The following is a 21,615-nucleotide window of genomic DNA, read 5'->3' on the forward strand; positions in this document are numbered from 1 at the left end:
CTGAGGGTGGCACTGGAGACTGAACTGAGGGTGGCACTGGAGACTGAACTGAGGGTGGCACTGGAGACTGAACTGAAGGGGACACTGGAGACTGAACCGAAGGGGACACTGGAGACTGAACCGAAGGGGACACTGGAGACTGAACTGAAGGAGGCACAGGAGACTGAGCTGAGAGGAGCACTGGCTGCGGGGGAGCTAACCGAGCTGAGAGTGGCTGCAGGGGAGCTAACTTAGCTGCCGGTAGCTGCACAGGCGATAAGCAGCTCGCGTTGACATCCGCCACACAAAACGCAGCCCCTGAATGAACAGTCATGCAGTCCGAAAATGAAAAAGAGTCCTCACTCACCACAGCCGGCGATTTAGAAGCCCGAACGTCCGGCTGTGGGGTGGCGCGATCGGCGTTTCCTCCCCGCAGACAGCTCCGACGGGCCGGGCAAGATCACATCCGGCGAGTCGGGCAGCGAGGCAGGAGTGGCTGAGAGAAGGTGCGGTGTGAGCCGGAGAAAAGCCTGCATGGTCGGAGGAAGCGACTGCAGAAGCCATGGCAGGCCAGAAAAGAGCCGTTGTAGCCGACTTTCCACGGCACGACGAAGCTCCTCTGGAGGGTTCTCCAGCCATAGCCCGAGGAGAATCTCCACATTGTACGCAATGTCGTCCTGGAGCTCCTCGGACGGATTCACTGCCGCTGGGTCCATGGTGGCTGGTTCGTACTGTCACGGTTTGCCAGGGCAAGCCGTGTGGAATATGAAATAGGACCCAAAATGCGGCAGCTCTGGTGCAGATGAGTGTTTATTTACAGGGGTGTGAGTACAAACAGCGGTGGCGACAAAACATGAAACCGGAAACCTAAACTGGGTAAACTAATAAGACAAACCAGAATGAGGATGCAGGGAGGTCCGGAGAAATACATACAGGGAGAGCGAGGGGAAACAACACAGACGAACCAGCGATTACCAAGACAGAAAATACAACTTAAATACACTCAGAGAACACAGGGAGATTACACACAGGTGGGAGACACAGCTGGGAGTGATTAACATGACGAGACCAGGGAGGCAAACTGAAAACACTCACATAAGACGCAGACCTTCACAATAAAACAGGAACACACGGGGGGGAACAGGGTAAACACCAATTAGAGAACAGAACCAAAATCGCGAGGAGAAAACACAAAACGCTGGGTCAAAAGGACCCAGGATCATGACAGTTTTAATCAAAATCATGATAGTGTCTTAAGATTATACACCCAACCCTAGGCAGCGAAAGCAAGGGTATAGTACACACGCAGACAGGCAACGACAAGGGTGTATTGTCAAGCTCCATAGCCTTTTGAGATCTACAGATACAGAAAGACAGTTTCAAAGGTCCCCATCATTATTAACCACCTGCTGGCTGTAAGGATACTAACGATACTATTGTCACTGGAAAATTTGGCTTCATACAAGACTTGCCTCATGGTGTTCAAGGTTCAAGGTTCTTTATTCATCACATGCATAGTTATACAAGTATAACACACAGTGAAATGTTTGGTTTTGGGCCCGGATGGCTTGGGGATAGAAGCCCCTCTTGAGTCTCTCTGTCCTTGCCCGGATGATGCGGAACCTTCTACCGGATTGCAGAAGTTGGAACAGTTTGTTGCCAGGATGGGACGGGTCCTTCAGTATCTGCGCTGCTCTACAGTGGGGCAAAAAAGTATTTAGTCAGCCACCGATTGTGCAAGTTCCCCCACTTAAAATGATGACAGAGGTCAGTAATTTGCACCAGAGGTACACTTCAACTGTGAGAGACAGAATGTGAAAAAAAAATCCATGAATTCACATGGTAGGATTTGTAAAGAATTTATTCGTAAATCAGGGTGGAAAATAAGTATTTGGTCACCTCAAACAAGGAAAATCTCTGGCTCTCACAGACCTGTAACGTCTTCTGTAAGAAGCTTTTCTGTCCCCCAATCGTTACCTGTATGAATGGCACCTGTTTGAACTCATCATCTGTATAAAAGACACCTGTCCACAGCCTCAAACAGTCAGACTCCAAACTCCGCCATGGCCAAGACCAAAGAGCTTTCGAAGGACACCAGGAAAAGTATTGTAGACCTGCACCAGACTGGGAAGAGTGAATCTACAATAGGCAAGCAGCTTGGTGTGAAAAAATCAACTGTGGGAGCAATCACCAGAAAATGGAAGACATACAAAACCACTGATAATCTCCCTCGATCTGGGGCTCCACACAAGATCTCATCCCGTGGGGTCAAAATGATCATGAGAACGGTGAGCAAAGATCCCAGAACCACACGGGGGGACCTGGTGAATGACCTGCAGAGAGCTGGGACCAAAGTAACAAAGGTCACCATCAGTAACACACTACAACGGCAGGGAATCAAATCCCGCAGTGCCAGACGTGTTCCGCTGCTGAAGCCAGTGCATGTCCAGGCCCGTCTGAAGTTTGCCAGAGAGCACATGGATGATACAGCAGAGGATTGGGAGAATGTCATGTGGTCAGATGAAACCAAAGTAGAACCTTTTGGTATAAACTCAACTCGTCGTGTTTGGAGGAAGAAGAATACTGAGTTGCATCCCAAGAACACCATACCTACTGTGAAGCATGGGGGTGGAAACATCATGCTATGGGGCTGTTTTTCTGCCAAGGGGACAGGACGACTGATCCGTGTTAAGGACAGAATGAATGGGGCCATGTATCGTGAGATTTTGAGCCAAAACCTCCTTCCATCAGTGAGAACTTTGAAGATGAAACGAGGCTGGGTCTTCCAACATGACAATGATCCAAAACATACCGCCCGGGAAACAAAGGAGTGGCTCCGTAAGAAGCATTTGAAAGTCCTGGAGTGGCCTAGCCAGTCTCCAGACCTCAACCCCATAGAAAATCTGTGGCGGGAGTTGAAAGTCCGTGTTGCTCGGCGACAGCCCCAAAACATCACTGCTCTCGAGAAGATCTGCATGGAGGAATGGGCCAAAATACCAGCTACTGTGTGTGCAAACCTGGTAAAGACCTATAGTAAACGTTTGACCTCTGTTATTGCCAACAAAGGTTATGTTACAAAGTATTGAGTTGTATTTTTGTTATTGACCAAATACTTATTTTCCACCCTGATTTACGAATAAATTCTTTACAAATCCTACCATGTGGATTCATGGATTTTTTTTTCACATTCTGTCTCTCACAGTTGAAGTGTTCCTCTGGTGCAAATTACTGACCTCTGTCATCATTTTAGGTGGGGGAACTTGCACAATCGGTGGCTGACTAAATACTTTTTTGCCCCACTGTAGTCCGGCATCTCCTGGTGTAGGTGTCCTGAAGCAGGGGGAGAGCAATCCTGCAGCAGCGTTCTGCTGTATGGATCAATCTCTGAAGGGCTTTTTGGTCCTTAACACAGCTGTTCCCAAACCAGGATGTGATGTTCTGTGTGAGGATGCTCTCCACAGCGCCTCTATAGAAAATCCTGAGGATCTCTGGAGAGACCCTGAACTTCCTCAGTTGTCGTAGGTAGTACAGGCGCTGCCTAGCCTTTTTGGTCTGGACCTGAATGTGGGCAGCCCATGTCAGGTCTGAGGAGATGTGGACATCAAGATACTTGAAGGACTGCACCCTCTCCACTGGAGCTCCATTGATGATAATGGGCTTGTAGTCTCTGTGCTGACTCCTTCTGAAGTCCACCACCAGCTCCTTGGTCTTGCCAACGTTCAGCTGGAGGTGGTTGTCCTGGCATCATGATGCCAGATTCTTCACTTCATCCATGTAGGCCGCCTCATCGTTGTCGGAGATGGCGCCCAACACCACTGTGTCGTCAGCAAACTTCACAATGGTGTTGGAGCCATGGGTGGCCACACAGTCTGAAGTGTAGAGGGAGTAGAGCAGTGGCGAGAGGACACATCCCTGTGATGCTCCTGTGTTGATGGTAATGCTGTTAGAGACGCATCGACCCACAAGGTCCCCTTCTAGATAAGGCACAAGTACAGGCCTGTCTTAAGTTTGCCAGTGAACATCTAAATGATGAGGTTATAGGATCAGAAAAGGATTGGGAGAAAGAAGAGAAATCCTGAGTGTGACCAAAAGAACACCATCCCCACAGTCAAGCACGGAGGTGGAAACGTTATGCTTTGAGGCTGTTTTTCTGCTACGGGTACAGGATGACCTCCCTGCATCTGGGCCAATGGATGGGGCCGTGTACATAAAATCTTGGTTGAAATCCTCCTTCCCTCAACCAAAACATTGAAGACATGTCGTGGAGTCGTGGATGTGTCTTCCGGTATGACAATGATCTGAGGCAACAAAGGAGTGGCTAAAGAAGAAGCACATCAAGGTCATGGAGTGGCCTAGCAGTCTCCAGACCTCAATCCTATAGAAAATCTGTGGAAGGAGCTGAAGTTTCGAGTTGCCAAGCAGTAGCCAAGAAACCTAAAATCCCTCCTGAGACATGTGCAAACCTGGTGACCAACAACAAGGAAAATCTTACCACTGTGCTTGCCAACAAGGGTTTCTCCATCAAGTACTAAGTTTTTTTTTACTTGGGTATCAAATACACTTTTCTCTAAATGACATGCTAATCACTTTATAACTTTGATGTTTGGGTTTTTTTCCAAATCTTTGTTTGATATTCTGTCTCTCTCCATTAAAATGAAAGTGCCATAGAATTTAGAAACTCTTGATTTCTTTGGAAGAGATTTCTTTCATTTCTTTCCCCTGCAGAATTCACAAATTCAGCAGCAGGTCAAATAATTATTTCCCCCACTGTAATGTGATTCGTGGTTAAAAAGGAAAAACAAGCAAGATTCCCTGATCATTAATATTCATACCATATGGCATATCATATGGGAAAATGCAACCGCCACCTCACATTGACACGGAGACAAAGCAACACGCTGCCGTTGCCGTGTTACTGAGAGCGAGCTTTACGTTAAAACAGATGGAAGATTACAAGAGGAAGCATTGTTCCATTTCTTATTCAAATTATATGGATTAGTGCAGCATATGGAGTGGGTGCAGCGACGAAGCACACCTCACATTGCAACAAATGTAATTTCAACACATTTACATTTTTGAGTTGTAAAAAGAAGCACGTTTGTTAACAACATATGTGGTTTCAAGATGGTGTTTCATTAACATGGTGCTTTAAAAGGTACAGTACGGTCCAAACACATGTATAGAATGAAAATGACTTAATTTTGCTTTGTTAAGACTAGAATCTATGTGTTCAGATATAATTCTAACCAAAATAATCAGGAACTTTCAAAGTAGTGCTAACCTTTTGAATCTCTTCAGGCAAAGGGTAGATCAGAGGACTGTGAAGGTCCGCGCTTATGTCTTTCTCCTCCACCTCCTGGTCTCCTAGAAACAAGCAGAATTAGCTTAGTTAGTCTTTCACTTTCAAGAGAATAAAGTAATCAAACCATTTATATAACATCGGATAGATGGCATTTTGAAATTGCTTCTTTTGACCAGCCGTCCAAAATAATCAATGCAAGCTGAGATTCAACAGAGAACAGCAGCAAATTGGTACATAAGAATACATTTCTGAATGACTAATAGATTTAAAAAATTGTTTGTGAGCAATTTTGTTGGTCAGGTAAAGCTTTTAATGGAAAGATAGTTTTTTGGAGTTTTTTTTATGGGGCTATTGCAGGCAAAGTGAAAAGAAAGTACACCTTCTTTCACTTCTGTTTTTTATGTATTGGGGCATAAAAATCAGGTCTTAAAATTAGGTGAGTACAACCTCAGATGAACAATTAACTGAAGCAATGTTATACAGAAAAGTGGACCAAAATTTCTGCACAAAGCTGCGAGAAAGTGAGAAAATCATACAGAAAAAAAGTATTTTAAGGTATTGCTGATAAAAGTGGTTCTAAAAGTCACTGAATCATGGGGTGTAGTTAGTTTTTCATACACTGCTTCTGCATTTTGGCTGCTGTTTTCAGCATAAAAGTGGGTGGTACTTTTAAACTGATGAATAGCACTTTGCCTCTAAGGTTAATGTAAGGGCAAATCCCTTAGCGTGATGTCCACCATATTAAACCCATTTGTGGTACACTCTATTCAGTAGATTAATCAGTTCAGATTACAGCATTAAGCTAAGAGACCGTAGCAGCTTTTTGCTGCTGGAGGTATTTTGACTTCACAGCCAAACACTTGCCTGTCCTCGACTGCAAACTGTTTCAATTTTCAAGCCTGGGGACTTTGCAAAAAAGCAAGGCTCTAATAACTTTCTGTGCTGTGTGTCATGGTTTATTAAGGATGAAGGTGATATATAGGTGTAATGCAAGAGAACAATTATTTGTCTGCCTTGTGCTCTCAGTTTGTGTAATTGCTACAGTCCCAGATAACCAGGCCTCTGTCTATGTGCGAGTGCACGCTTTTAGGGCATTTATCTATCGGCTTGCCATTAGTGAGGGGAACGGAACACACCAATCCAACACTTGACCTCAAATTAGATACCTCTGGCTAACTCAGACCCAGAGGTCACTCCCATCAGATGACCTGCTATGTGCCACACATTAAATGCACTTTGCGGGTCATTGGCAGATATTGAATGAGAAGACGTATGGGAAAACGTACAGCACAGACACAAAGGATTTGGCCAGCAGCACAATGCAAACAGACAGACAAACATCAACAACTGCAAGTAATCCATGAAGTCATGCAAAGACAGACAGTTTGGCCCCAATGCACCCGCTAAAACCTTCAAGAATTCGCATGTAAACAAGCACGAGTACTCCCTCTGTGTCTTTCACACTCTCACGGCAATGCAGACACATAAACCCAATCCAATCAAAGACCAGGCTTCATGCTCACGCACGCTAATATCCTGATTGCCCCCCTACTGGCTTTAGGCTTTGCATTTAAAACACAGCAGAGATCCTCAATCACTGGCTCACACAACACAGATAAATTAGTGACGCCCTGTGACAGCATTAAGCCAGCCTACCCTTTTTCGTGGACACAGATATAAAAGGCCGATTTTGCATGACAACCGTTCCCCTGTGACATTTTGCCTGCTTTAGCCCTGATTGGACTATTAATCAATCTAATGTGAGAGAGGCAAGCTGTTCATAAACTCATCTATTCAGCACGGGTGTAAGCCTTGAATCGTGAGAGGAAACATACACAACAACACAAAAAGTCAACAGGGCTCACAGGGGGCTTAAATAACACAAAGATAAGCATCGAAGGCCATTAAAAAAAAGGATTTTACTGCGAAAGAAAATGTGCCTTCAGCCATCATCATCATGAAGGATGCACAGTCAGATTATATAACTGTGTTTTAATAATCCACCAAGACTACTGTCTGCTTAAGAAGTATAGCAGCATGAAGTCTGTAATAGTTGTACAATATACAGGGAGTGCAGAATTATTAGGCAAGTTGTATTTTTGAGGAATAATTTTATTATTGAACAACAACCATGTTCTCAATGAACCCAAAAAACTCATTAATATCAAAGCTGAATGTTTTTGGAAGTAGTTTTTAGTTTGTTTTTAGTTTTAGCTATTTTAGGGGGATATCTGTGTGTGCAGGTGACTATTACTGTGCATAATTATTAGGCAACTTAACAAAAAACAAATATATACCCATTTCAATTATTTATTTTTACCAGTGAAACCAATATAACATCTCCACATTCACAAATATACATTTCTGACATTCAAAAACAAAACAAAAACAAATCAGCGACCAATATAGCCACCTTTCTTTGCAAGGACACTCAAAAGCCTGCCATCCATGGATTCTGTCAGTGTTTTGATCTGTTCACCATCAACATTGCGTGCAGCAGCAACCACAGCCTCCCAGACACTGTTCAGAGAGGTGTACTGTTTTCCTTCCTTGTAAATCTCACATTTGATGATGGACCACAGGTTCTCAATGGGGTTCAGATCAGGTGAACAAGGAGGCCATGTCATTAGTTTTTCTTCTTTTATACCCTTTCTTGCCAGCCACGCTGTGGAGTACTTGGACGCGTGTGATGGAGCATTGTCCTGCATGAAAATCATGTTTTTCTTGAAGGATGCAGACTTCTTCCTGTACCACTGCTTGAAGAAGGTGTCTTCCAGAAACTGGCAGTAGGACTGGGAGTTGAGCTTGACTCCATCCTCAACCCGAAAAGGCCCCACAAGCTCATCTTTGATGATACCAGCCCAAACCAGTACTCCACCTCCACCTTGCTGGCGTCTGAGTCGGACTGGAGCTCTCTGCCCTTTACCAATCCAGCCACGGGCCCATCAAGACTCACTCTCATTTCATCAGTCCATAAAACCTTAGAAAAATCAGTCTTGAGATATTTCTTGGCCCAGTCTTGACGTTTCAGCTTGTGTGTCTTGTTCAGTGGTGGTCGTCTTTCAGCCTTTCTTACCTTGCCCATGTCTCTGAGTATTGCACACCTTGTGCTTTTGGGCACTCCAGTGATGTTGCAGCTCTGAAATATGGCCAAACTGGTGGCAAGTGGCATCTTGGCAACTGCACGCTTGACTTTTCTCAGTTCATGGGCAGTTATTTTGCGCTTTGGTTTTTCCACATGCTTCTTGCGACCCTGTTGACTATTTTGAATGAAACGCTTGATTGTTCGATGATCACGCTTCAGAAGCTTTGCAATTTTGAGACTGCTGCATCCCTCTGCAAGATATCTCACTATTTTTGACTTTTCTGAGCCTGTCAAGTCCTTCTTTTGACCCATTTTGCCAAAGGAAAGGACGTTGCCTAATAATTATGCACACCTGATATAGGGTGTTGATGTCATTAGACCACACCCCTTCTCATTACAGAGATGCACATCACCTAATATGCTTAATTGGTAGTAGGCTTTCGAGCCTATACAGCTTGGAGTAAGACAACATGCATGAAGAGGATGATGTGGACAAAATACTCATTTGCCTAATAATTCTGCACTCCCTGTATGACAAATATATGCCCGTACTGTCTGGTAAATAAATACAGCGTCAAACTGCATGTGTACATGATTGAAAAACATCCAAATCTGCAGAGGTGTGAGAAGGTTTTGAATGAGATTTCAGAGGTTTTCATAGACCTAAAACTTTCTGCAGCTTTCCCACGACCACCCTCCAAAACACAACACCATGTTGTATTCCTGCAGCAGCTGGCGCGAAGAAACGTCTATAATATAATGAATCTGAATAAAATATTAAAAACTGGACAGCACTGAGCATGCATTACCAATGAAGGCAGACACATATCTAAACGCTGGATCAGCTTAGCGATGTGTTTAGCCGCTGTGTACAGAATGCAGCCAGCTACTTTTTAATTTCAGTATGTCACAAAGTGTAATTAAAAACAAAACAAAACATAAGGACACGAGTCAAAGAGAATAACTAACTAAGGCTAATATTAAAAAAAAGAAAAAGAAACTCTTAACACTAGAAACAAATCAGTGCGCTTCTTCTTCGGTCTAGTTAACTGGGGTTAAACGAATGTACAGCCTTGTTACTTTTTTATGTGTCGACTATGTAAAGAAGTAAAGAACAAACTGCTACCTACCCATTATCTGGCCTGAAAAATAGGTAAAAATAACAACAAGGCATTAACAAGTTTAACTTGCGCGAGCCACGCGCTGGCTGTTGCTATGGCTACGACGTAACTACACGTAGAACGTCCAAAGATCACCACGACGTTAGCCAGCGCGAGCACCGGATACTTGATTGTCTACCAAAATAAAAGCAGCCACCTTGGAGACCTTTGTTTCATTTGACACGCACTACCACGTTTAAAGCGGTTACTTATTTGTGAAACCGTTTGCTTTGTTGCTATAGCAGCTTTGTTTTAACCTCTTGAGCAACACTTAAGACAACTGCTTATTCCATGTTTTGGGCAGCTGGAGTGTGCTGAAGGCACATAGGGTACTTTAAGTTAGTTTTAACCATAACCATACTTATTATGTATACATGGGTATATTTTGAAATAAAATAATATCAGCATAATACATAAGTTTATTACTAAAGCAAGTATGACTACAATAAAAAAAAAAAACACAAATATTAAATGCATAAACAGACCAGCTGTGTCATGTTTCACATGGGCAAGTTTGGCAAAAAAAGAAAAAAAGAAAAGAAGCAAAACTACTGATACTCTGTGTGATTCAATTACAAACTTTAACCTAGTTACCACACGAAGCTGCCTTCACTCATTAGCACCACACAGGAAGGCGACACTGGCGTTGATCCCCTCATGTAGGCCTAATCTGAGACCATAGAAGTAATGGGTCACTTTTAAAGGACATACTTGAGTTATTGTGTGTAAAACAGCGACACGCACAGTGCCGTGAAGTCACATTATCCGAGCTTTTCCTGCTCGCATGCACAGGTCACACACTCCATGCGCTGTTTGGGATGTGTGCATGTAGTTCATTGCCTCAGAACTAATGCGAAATAGCGGCCAGACATTCCCGCAGGGGGTCGGCTTTTACAGGACACATTGTTTCATAGTAGTAAATGGTTAACAAATGTCATTGGACCTACATTTGCGCCTTATCCTGTGACATCATTGCTGTCATCTTTGTATTTTTCCCCGTGACTGATGGAAAATTGTGAATGCCGTCTTTCCTAATAGAGATTGAGAGCGTGAGGCAGGGTGAGATCTCTGGTCTGATTTTATTTGGGATGCGTGCCGCACTATTTATGGACCCATCAATGAATCGTGCAGACTCAGTCGCTCTGATGCAAATTGCATTCGCCCACTTAAGTCTAGCCTACCTCCCTTCCGTGCCTGTTTATCTGCCTCGGCAGCAGAAAGAAAGTGGGCGGGGGGGCGAGTGGTGATCGTGACAAAAGCGGGAAAGGATGTACTCAAGCAGAGACAATAAACCTCTCACCCTACCGTAACAAAAATGAGGAGACAGAAGACGCACCTCCTCTTTGTCTCTGCTACTGACCAAATCCCCAAATCCCCCCCCCCCCCCCCATGGCAAGGGCATGAAAATAAGCACAAGAGCACAAAGTGACCACAGCTGAGTCCTTTGTCACGTCACGAGTTATTGCTTCACGTATATTTAAACTCTGCCATAACTGTCCATCTACAGGAGCTGATCTGCTAATTGAACCCCTAATTTCCTTCGGGATTAATAAAGTATTCTGATTCTGATTCTGAACCCAGCCAAAGTTAACTGGCCAGAGCTGTAATTTATAATATATTAACAATAAGACTAATAATCATTCCCTGTCATAACTGCCTGGCTTACCCTTGAACCGCATTTGAGGCGGTCTCTGTGGCAAATTAACCTAATTCGGTAAGGTGCTTCCAGTGTTTTTAGGGGCTCTGAGCCTGCAGGGACCGGGAGCTTGGCGTCTATTGAGTCTGTTTCCGGCACGCTATGCTGTGTGGGCAAGTGTATAATGAAGCATGCTGAGTGTCTGCTTGCTTGCGTGCGTACGTGTGTGTGTGTGTGTGTGTGTGTGTGCAGTGAGGGAGGAAGGAGAGGGGAGGGGCTACAGGAGAAAGTGCGTGTGTGTGCGTCTATCTGTGCGTGCAAGTAAAGAAGGGAGGAGGGGTGAATATGACCCACTCTTCTTTTTTTGGCACGAAATGACTAATATTGTCACGCCTGACATATTTAGGCTAGGCAGCAACAAATAAATAAATAAATTAAATTAAATGTCGAGGCCAAATACGCAGGTGGAACTCACCAAAAGACCTTGCCAAATGGCCAAATGTGCCACAGACATAACCACAGGCTTTTATTTTCATGTTTTGGGATATAACTTTTGTGAAAAAAGCCAAACATTCCCATCCCAGACACTTTTTTCAGTGGATACGTGAGCAGCTTTGTTTGTTTTGGGTTTTTTTTGTTCCTCCTCATCACGCATTGTCAGCTCCGTGCAAACGTAAGACATGTCCACCTGTTATCTTGCGTCATTGTGGCTGGCTCTCCTGCCCAGTTTTGTCAACCATCCACTCACTTGTTTCCTCTTTGAGTAAGAGAAGAAACCCCCATGTGTGATTCACGAAAGAGCTGCAGAATACTTATTTGTTAACTTTCCCACATAGGAGACCCGGAAAGAAAATCGTAGTTAAAGCCCAGTTTTGATTTAAATAATCTTCCTTTAGCAAGCCCACTCTGAGTGGGCGAACATCATACTAAAACATTACCAAAAAGTAATAGAGAAAACAAATCATCTTCTTTGTTAGATGGGTATAGTTTTGTCTTTGCTGTGGCGTTACTGTAAGCTAAGGCAGTTGATGCTTCCATTGTCAGTCAGAGGCTCACATTTGGTTGACTTGCTGTTTATAACTCAGGTGATATTACATTGTATACCAGTTTCATATTTGGTGATGATGTCCCTTAAAATCCCAAAACCTTGACAGATGCTGGCCCAGATATAGGCCTAGAGTCTCTCTCTCTCTCTCTCTCTCTCTCTCTCTCTCTCACACACACACACACACACTTTAAAACTCAGAGAGGTATGTTGAATCAAAGCATGCTCCTTATACTGTTCTGTTGTACAAATCCTTATACCCTATATTTATATATATTTATAGTCTAATATCATGTATATACTGTATATATAGTAATTAGTAATCCATTCCTTATTTATTCCATAATTGACTCCAACATCTTTGCACCCGGCACCATTTGCAATCCATATGAGACATAACGAGTCACCTCCATCTAAATTTAAATGCAGGTATCGCTCTATGTGTCTGTCCATATGGCAAACTGTTCAGGTTCCATGGCTCCCATGTTCCGCTTTGGTACACAGATATGAACTTTATTAGAAAACTGTCCTTTTTCACTTATTCAAACATTTAAATGACAACACTGTGAACACCTTTCGTGAGAGATTGGCCAAAGGTGAATATCCGTTTACCCATATTTATATTATAGTCACAAGTCACCTAGAGTGAGTTTTTGGCCACTTAGAACAATAAACACTTTTGCTTTCAGATATGGTTCATCACTGGCACACATGCATGAGCATATCTTTGACAAAAATGGCTGAACCTTTTACCCAACTCAACCTGCACGGGTCACGAGGCAGTTTCCTGAAAGTCACAGGAGTCTAATAAAGATGCTTGCAGTACCTCATCCTACCATTTGAAGCCACCAGTGAGAGAAGCAGCTTGGGATATCTTTTAAGGACTACCTCAGCCATTGTTTGCTGTAGACATATCTGTCCAGCTATATATCTACCAGTTTCACTGTGTGTGATTCTGATTTGCCTCTGTGTCTGTCTGTCTTTGGCCCTTCCTGCATGTTTCTCGCTCTTTCTCACCCTAATGGGTTCTCTACTGCTCCCTTTCTGCTTGAATTTCTGGTAGCTTGCCTGTCTTTCTCTCTGTCTTTTTGCTTATTTGTGGATCTATTAAGTGACCGTCTCACTGTATGTGTGTGTGTCTGCGTGTGTGCTGAATGGATTTGCATGCGAGCCAGTAGGGTGACCCTGCTCTCTCACGCCAAGGCTTGTGTGGAACAAATAGGACTGGTCGGATGTCGTGACAGCACTCACATCAGTTTAAATAAGAGCGCCTGTGCTGCAGTCGTGCATGTTTGCGTCTCTGTGTGTGAGTGTGTGTGCGCGTTGAAGCAAACAGCCAGGCACGCATTTAACCAGAAAAGGCTTTGCTGGGCTTTGTATGTGAGTAGGAGTGAGTGCTTCTGTATATATGTGTGTGTGTGTGTGTGTGTGTGTGTGTGTGTGTGTGTGTGTGTCCAGGGTGGTGCACAGTATCTTGTGAGGTTTGAGGTTTCGTGAGGAGGAAGACAGATATTAACAGTTTAATGAGCTCAGTGGGGTTTGCACAGAGTGACACACGGGCCAAAACACTCCACGGAGTTCCTTTCGGCAGGAACAGGTTCATCCTGTAAGGCCAGCCTGCCTTCTGAATAAATGAACGCCATTGTGGGGTTAAACAGAGTTCACTTTGACATACATCACTGCAATTATAATGACTACTGACTACAATTGTCATTTAAAACACTTAGTCGTGATGCCTGAGATTTAAAATAGACGTGTTATTTTAGAGGGTGCAGGCGGGGGCAGCTAAACACTGGATCTTAATTAAGTTAATTATTTTTGGATTGTTTGCTTAAACAAAAGGTTCGTTTTTACGCCTGTTTCATTTGCTTCCTGCTCCCATTCGGTCATTCAGATTGATATTTCCTTTCATTTTCTTGTGTATTTCCAACAGCTACTGCATATTTTATAACCATCATCTACAGTCTTTAAAAACACATGTTAAATTGATTTTCTTAATAAGCTTGAAAAGACAAAAGGAAATAAAGTTTATTTTTATAAAAAAAAAAAAAAAAAAATTGTCATGTCTGTAGGAGATTATTTTCTGGAGTAGACGTTTCTAGTGAGTGACAATGAACAGAGTGCAATGCAGCGCCCACACCGATACAAACACCATCTATTCTAGTGCACTTAAAAAATAGCCAACCTAAGGTACAGTGGGGCAAAAAAGTATTTAGTCAGCCACCGATTGTGCAAGTTCCCCCACTTAAAATGATGACAGAGGTCAGTAATTTGCACCAGAGGTACACTTCAACTGTGAGAGACAGAATGTGAAAAAAAAAAAAATCCATGAATCCACATGGTAGGATTTGTAAAGAATTTATTCGTAAATCAGGGTGGAAAATAAGTATTTGGTCAATAACAAAAATACAACTCAATACTTTGTAACATAACCTTTGTTGGCAATAACAGAGGTCAAACGTTTACTATAGGTCTTTACCAGGTTTGCACACACAGTAGCTGGTATTTTGGCCCATTCCTCCATGCAGATCTTCTCGAGAGCAGTGATGTTTTGGGGCTGTCGCCGAGCAACACGGACTTTCAACTCCCGCCACAGATTTTCTATGGGGTTGAGGCCTGGAGACTGGCTAGGCCACTCCAGGACTTTCAAATGCTTCTTACGGAGCCACTCCTTTGTTGCCCGGGCAGTGTGTTTTGGATCATTGTCATGTTGGAAGACCCAGCCTCGTTTCATCTTCAAAGTTCTCACTGATGGAAGGTGGTTTTGGCTCAAAATCTCACGATACATGGCCCCATTCATTCTGTCCTTAACACGGATCAGTCGTCCTGTCCCCTTGGCAGAAAAACAGCCCCATAGCATGATGTTTCCACCCCCATGCTTCAAAGTAGGTATGGTGTTCTTGGGATGCAACTCAGTATTCTTCGTCCTCCAAACACGACGAGTTGAGTTTATACCAAAAAGTTCTACTTTGGTTTCATCTGACCACATGACATTCTCCCAATCCTCTGCTGTATCATCCATGTGCTCTCTGGCAAACTTCAGACGGGCCTGGACATGCACTGGCTTCAGCAGCGGAACACGTCTGGCACTGCGGGATTTGATTCCCTGCCGTTGTAGTGTGTTACTGATGGTGACCTTTGTTACTTTGGTCCCAGCTCTCTGCAGGTCATTCACCAGGTCCCCCCGTGTGGTTCTGGGATCTTTGCTCACCGTTCTCATGATCATTTTGACCCCACGGGATGAGACCTTGCGTGGAGCCCCAGATCGAGGGAGATTATCAGTGGTCTTGTATGTCTTCCATTTTCTGGTGATTGCTCCCACAGTTGATTTTTTTTACACCAAGCTGCTTGCCTATTGTAGATTCACTCTTCCCAGTCTGGTGCAGGTCTACAATACTTTTCCTGGTGTCCTTCGAAAGCTCTTTGGTCTTGGCCATGGCGGAGTTTGGAGTCTGACTGTTTGAGGCTGTGGACAGGTGTCTTTTATACAGGTGATGAGTTCAAACAGGTGCCATTCATACAGGTAACGAGTGGGGGACAGAAAAGCTTCTTACAGAAGACGTTACAGATCTGTGAGAGCCAGAGATTTTCCTTGTTTGAGGTGACCAAATACTTATTTTCCACCCTAATTTACGAATAAATTCTTTACAAATCCTACCATGTGAATTCATGGATTTTTTTTCCACATTCTGTCTCTCACAGTTGAAGTGTACCTCTGGTGCAAATTACTGACCTCTGTCATCATTTTAAGTGGGGGAACTTGCACAATCGGTGGCTGACTAAATACTTTTTTGCCCCACTGTACATATTTAAGGTGAATGCCATATCTACCTATGACTGCTTACAAGTCTGCAGTGGACATTTTTAAATCTACCACAAGAACGAACCACTGTGCTGACAGTTTTCTTTTGAGGTTGTCGTGTGTGTGTGTGTCACATAACTGTTGTTTACCATGCATTGCAGCTGTGGGAAAAGCTCCATATAAATGTGCACTAACGTGCTTTGTGATTACAGTTTTTGCCCGTGTGGTACTGTTACTACTTTAGATTTACAGTGCTGTGAAAAATGCTTATTTTGAAGCTTAACCAAAAATAAGTGTTTCATGTACTGTCAAGTCATTTTTGGGCCAAAGGAGTGGCATAAGGCTATGTTTCATGAAGACATGAGGACAGGCAGCACTCAAATAAGCCACATAAAATGGATGGAAAGATGAATGGATGGAGTGTGCTTTGGCAATGTAAGATTTTATCCCTCTCCTGACCCCCAACTGGTCAGCAGATGGCTGCTCCTCCCTCCCTGAGCCTAATTCTGCTGGAGGTTTTTCCTGTTAAAAGGGAGTTTTTCCTTCCCACTGTTGCCAAATGCGTACTACAAAAGAAGAAGAAGAAGAAGAAGAAAAAAAAAAGAAAAAAGATCAAGGTTAAATCGACCAGCCATACCTTTAAACTAAACCGCTACGAGCCTGTTCAAGTAGTGTGGATTCAGGATTCATCGCTGCAGACCCTGACGTGTGACGACAGATGAAACACGAGGAAGATATGTGTCATAGTTGTAGAACTGGGAGAAGTGTGTGATGAGTGTGGCAGGTGGCTCTCGCTTTGGAAAACCCTTTTGCTGCAAGTCACGAAGACGTTTTTTTTGTTTGCGCTGTAGCTGTAAAGGGAGTCCTTGGAGCTCTTTCTCAGCAGCATGGGTAACACCGTGTAACACACATGCACAGCCAGCAACCCTGAGGCGGCTACGATTATGGTCTCCTGAGAAAACAGAGAGACAAAGAGAGAGCAAGTAGGGGAGATGAGGAGTGTATGCATGTATATGTGGCTGTGAGTGAGCTGGCGGCGAGACACAATTAACACAGATTAGTGAAGACACACTGAGAAGCCGAGTCCGAGCCCTCGGAGCCCAGAGACAATGACCTCTGGGAGAGAGAGGCACTCACACATTACACTACAAATGTGTAGCTATCCTGCTTGAGTTAAATACCATGTTTTTTTTGTTTTTTTTACTACTTAACATTTTTAAATGGCTTCTAAATTCCAGTCGGAACAATACATTTTTTTAGTCTGTTGTCACTTGTGTCAGCTCACAAACCCCTGAGGAATACAAAAGTTCAAGTATCAGTGAAGCAACAAAAAGATGTTAGGCCACTGTGATGACTATTTAGATTAACGGAACCTGTCATCCACACACCTAACGTACATTTTAACAGATGGAGTACTGTTTTGACATAAATAAATGTGGTTTTTAAATGAATATGAAGTAAATCTAGTTTGACAGTGAGCCTGCAATAAAAATCAAACTTCACAGATTGAGTTATGTCACAGTTTTCAAATCATAACATCTACAGTGAGCTTCACATTATTATTCTTTATACACAGTTTGAAAAAGCAGAGATCCATTCTTAAGTCATGGGTATGCAAAAGCTAGACAAAAATTCACATCAAATTGTGAATTCCAGCATCTGGTGTTACTTAAACCAAATATGCAACATGTACAGGCAGAAAAGAAAGGGTCCCAAGATGGAGCCCTGAGGGGCACCGGGATGTTCTTTTTCTAGTCAGCAAAGAACAAGGAAAACAACGTCTGTTCTACAAAATTACACCTGAATGTTCTATAATATGAACCATTCATTTTGGTTTCTGTCTACTTTATATGTCTATAAATAAATGCACAGCATGAAAAGGAAAGGAAGTTGTAAAAAACAAAACAAAACATAAATTGACCAATTTTACAACAGGTGAAGCATGTAAAACTACAGATATATTAAAAACACCACCATGTATCCAGATAGATCACCGTGGTTAGTTAACTAGCAATATCTTCTCATAAGGGATCGCCACATAATCAACAAGTTTAAGTTTCTTCAGAATGTTTTTACAAATCCATTAAAGAAGAAAATCACGTTTATATAACTTTTTAGAACCTTTGCTGCATTACTTGAAATTTAACTCATCTGCCTCTCTTTTCTTTTGCACATTTTTGAGTGGAGTTCAGCTGCAGTAAAAATCAATTAGATTGGGGCTGAAGGGTCACCACGAGTACATTATTGGCAAAAAATGAAAAACAATCAACACTTTTCCTGATCAACCACCCAAAAGCAACAACTAGCCCGTCTAGTAAGAGATGACTAAGATGGATGGATGGATTGTTACTCTGACTGTCATGATCAGGCTGTGTGGCAGGCAGGAAATAGGACCCAAACGCAAACTCACGGGAAAACAGGACTGAACTCAAAATACAGCTTTATTGCTGACAAAAGATAACAGCAATATAAAATAACATGAAACTAAACTGGGAAGTACTAAGGAACTGACTTACGAGGAAACACACGGAGGCGCACACCGTCATGAGGGAGAACACGACACCAAACTGAGGGAGACGCAGACATAAATACACAGAGGGTTAACGAGGGAAGTGGGAACACACGGGGAACACAGGTGACACTGATAATCATAACAAGACACAGCAGGAGTAAATGCAACACTGACGGGAGACTGTCAAAGTAAAACAGGAAGTACACAGAGGTTCAGACAGGAGGAGAGAGAGCACGGGGAGAACACAGACATAACGGGCTGGGGAAAACATGGAATAAAACACAAGGAGAGACGAGGGCTCACAGATACACAGAGGGGCACACAGGGGGTAAGAGTCACAAGGGGAAAACACATAAGGAACAACGTAACAGAGCAACCCAGGAAGCATGGCCTAAATAAGGAACAAAATACAAAAATACATGAAAACTAAGAATACTGGGCCAACATGGCCCAGAACCATGACACTGACTGAGCTACTGAGATGGGAGAAACTTCAAGGACACCAAACACAGCAGCACTCCATTGGATTTTATGCCAGAGCAGAGTCAGCTTCCCCTTGGAGAAAAGCCAGATTATGCAAAAAAGGACAAAAGAACTTCTATAATTTGAGTTTCATTTTGTCGTAGCTGATGGTGCCTTATACATAGACACAATGTATCCTTTGGCATTGGTGCTGCGATTGTGACAGCATTAAAAAAGTGTTTTTCTTGATTTGCTTATGTTTTCTCAACTCGCAGTGGAAAGCAATGAAAGCGGGTAAAGGCTCCTGCACTGGAGGACAGAAAAGAAAACTAATTTCCTCAATTTTACTCAAAAAACATTAATAGAGCACACTTTTTCTTCCTGCACAATGTCTTTTTAACTTTCACCTCATTACTTTGTGTGCATCTGTGTGTGTGTATCTAGGCAGCACTCCAGTCTGTCATCTCAATCTGATCTCTATCATCCACGGCTGTCTGCCCGGGGTTATCTAACCAGGAGGACCACCCCTGCTGAAAGGAAGAGGCGTGCAGCAGAGGAGCACTTCTCATCCTCCACACGTTTTACATCCTTCTGCCCACATCCTCCTACCTCTTATTTCTCCTTCATCACTCGATTACACCTGACCCATTCTCTTGAAGTCTTCAGCCACTGATGAGAAGCCTGATAATATTCTCACATGCCACAGTTAAAGCCAGGGGAAGTTAGTTTAGTGTAAGATAACGACTCAAAACAAGGGGAAGCTTGCTGATTAACACGTTATCTTCTTTATTTAATCTGATGAACTATAAAACATTTTGTTTTACCAGTGGACTGAGCAGGCTGTTTCCCCACTCTGCCTCCAATATGCTCCCATTCAAAAAGCACCAATTCCTCTCATAGCTACTATTTACTTTTTCCACACATTGTTATGTTTTTATTGAATGAATTCAGTTTGTCTGATCAGCATGCTAATGGTAGATATAAGGCCTCAAATAGAGGCATGTGTCTCAAATCAGTGACACACACCAGTTACACACTCTTATCTCTTCCACAGTCTGTCTTTTGTCCCGTCTCCCTCCCCTCACCCACAGCCGGTCGCGGCAGATGTCTGCCCCTCCCTGAGCCTGGTTTTCCTGCACGTTTATTTCTGTTAAAAATTGTCTTTTTCCTTCCCACTGTCGCCAAGTGCTTGCTGATAGTTGAAGTTTGCTCATTACCTTAACAAATAAAGTGAGTTAAAGTGACCGTTGCTGTGATTTGGTGTTATTTAAATAAAATTTAATTTGATTGAATAGAATTATCCAGATATCCACTTCTGGCTGAGATGGCGATGACCAAATGAAAATGGTCCAACACAAACCACTGGGTGACACTACAATCGATGCCCACATTCACAGTCCTTTGTACAGTCTTAAGACAGAAGTAGTTTTAATACCATCCCTCTCTCACTAGCTAAATTTGTATCAGTGTTGTAATGTCTATTCTCCAAATACATAAATAAAACAAAGTCTTTAAACCTCACAGCTAATGGAAAAGTGCTTGTTGCAAGTGGCCCACCCATTATGTCAGTGTTGACGGTTCCTTCCTCACTTCCGTGCTGTAAGATAAGGTTGGTGTGGCCCCGTGGAGGGGTGTGTGTGTCCTAATCAAGATCCTGCTGTACAGAAACACAAGCAGAGGACAAATTAGACTTGGCATGGACCGGAGGAGAGTTTATTAGGACTGGGATCTTGGAAGGCATTCAGGGATTTGCCCCCTGCTTACGTAAAAAAAAAAAAAAAGGAGAAAAAAAACACCCATTTTAATTTTGCTTCTCATATTGTTTTGTTACTGACTTTGGTGGGGCTACCAACATGCAGGCATAGAATTTCCGTTCTCGGCACAGCGCTGGAAAGTGTAAGAAGCTGTTCTGGGCTGAGTTTAAGCACATCCCTCTGTTTCTGTATGTTTGCACAGCTATACCTCGCCAATTCATTCTTTGTATCTAACGTTGGGCAAATTAATCTGTAATTCATGCCAGGCTGCGATCCAGGATCAGATTATAATCCTTTGATCATGAATTCTACCAGTGAAAGCTGAACTTGACAGTGTCAGTCTGATCTTTTGCATGGCTAAGCAAGGTGTTTGCATTTAAGCCATTCCACATCCTTTTCCCCTTTGGTAATGCTTTCTGCATTTCGTTTTTAATTAACACATACTGCTAGACACACATAAGAAGGAGCTGACACGGCACACATTGATATGAGCATTTGCTTCCACACACAAAGCCCCCTAAGCCAGCCAATGAATGCTTTCTCTGTACCAGAAAGTGCACATTAACACATCTTTAAACCTGACATTTACATCACCTCCCCCCCTTTACTCCCCCTCTCAAAAGTGTTTGCTATATTGGCTGCGGTGCTTTTGGCTCCATTTGAATCCCCAGCTACTAATTAGGCATTTGTTTTGAATTTTTTTTTTCTCTTAATTTTGCCTGGTCGTTACTTTACCCACATTTGCATGTGAAGCATGGACACGCCCAGCCATTAAAACTATCTCTGGGCTCTTGGGGAGAATGACACATGAATGACACATGAGAAAGCGAGACAGAAAGAAGAAACTAGAGAGATGGCAGATTATCAAAGCCACATTC

The 21,615-nt window shown here is 43.1% G+C and overlaps 1 protein-coding gene across 1 annotated transcript in view; it reads right to left on the reverse strand.

Moving 5' to 3' along the window:
• lekr1 (Leucine-, glutamate- and lysine-rich protein 1) overlaps positions 1-9,500 on the reverse strand; it is a 104,638-nt gene extending 95,138 nt beyond the window's left edge. Inside the window, exons 1-2 of the mRNA XM_085370095.1 lie at positions 9,497-9,500; positions 5,261-5,343 (exon numbers count right to left, since the gene is read on the reverse strand). Of these exons, the coding sequence (XP_085226221.1) occupies positions 5,261-5,343; positions 9,497-9,500 (87 nt within the window). The remainder of the gene's footprint in view (positions 1-5,260; positions 5,344-9,496) is intronic.
• Between the last annotated feature and the right edge of the window lie 12,115 nt (positions 9,501-21,615).

This window comes from Diplotaxodon limnothrissa, linkage group LG14 (assembly GCF_057381915.1).
Source record: "Diplotaxodon limnothrissa isolate DT_005_m linkage group LG14, D_limnothrissa_male_GT1.1, whole genome shotgun sequence".
Lineage (NCBI taxonomy): Eukaryota > Metazoa > Chordata > Actinopteri > Cichliformes > Cichlidae > Diplotaxodon > Diplotaxodon limnothrissa.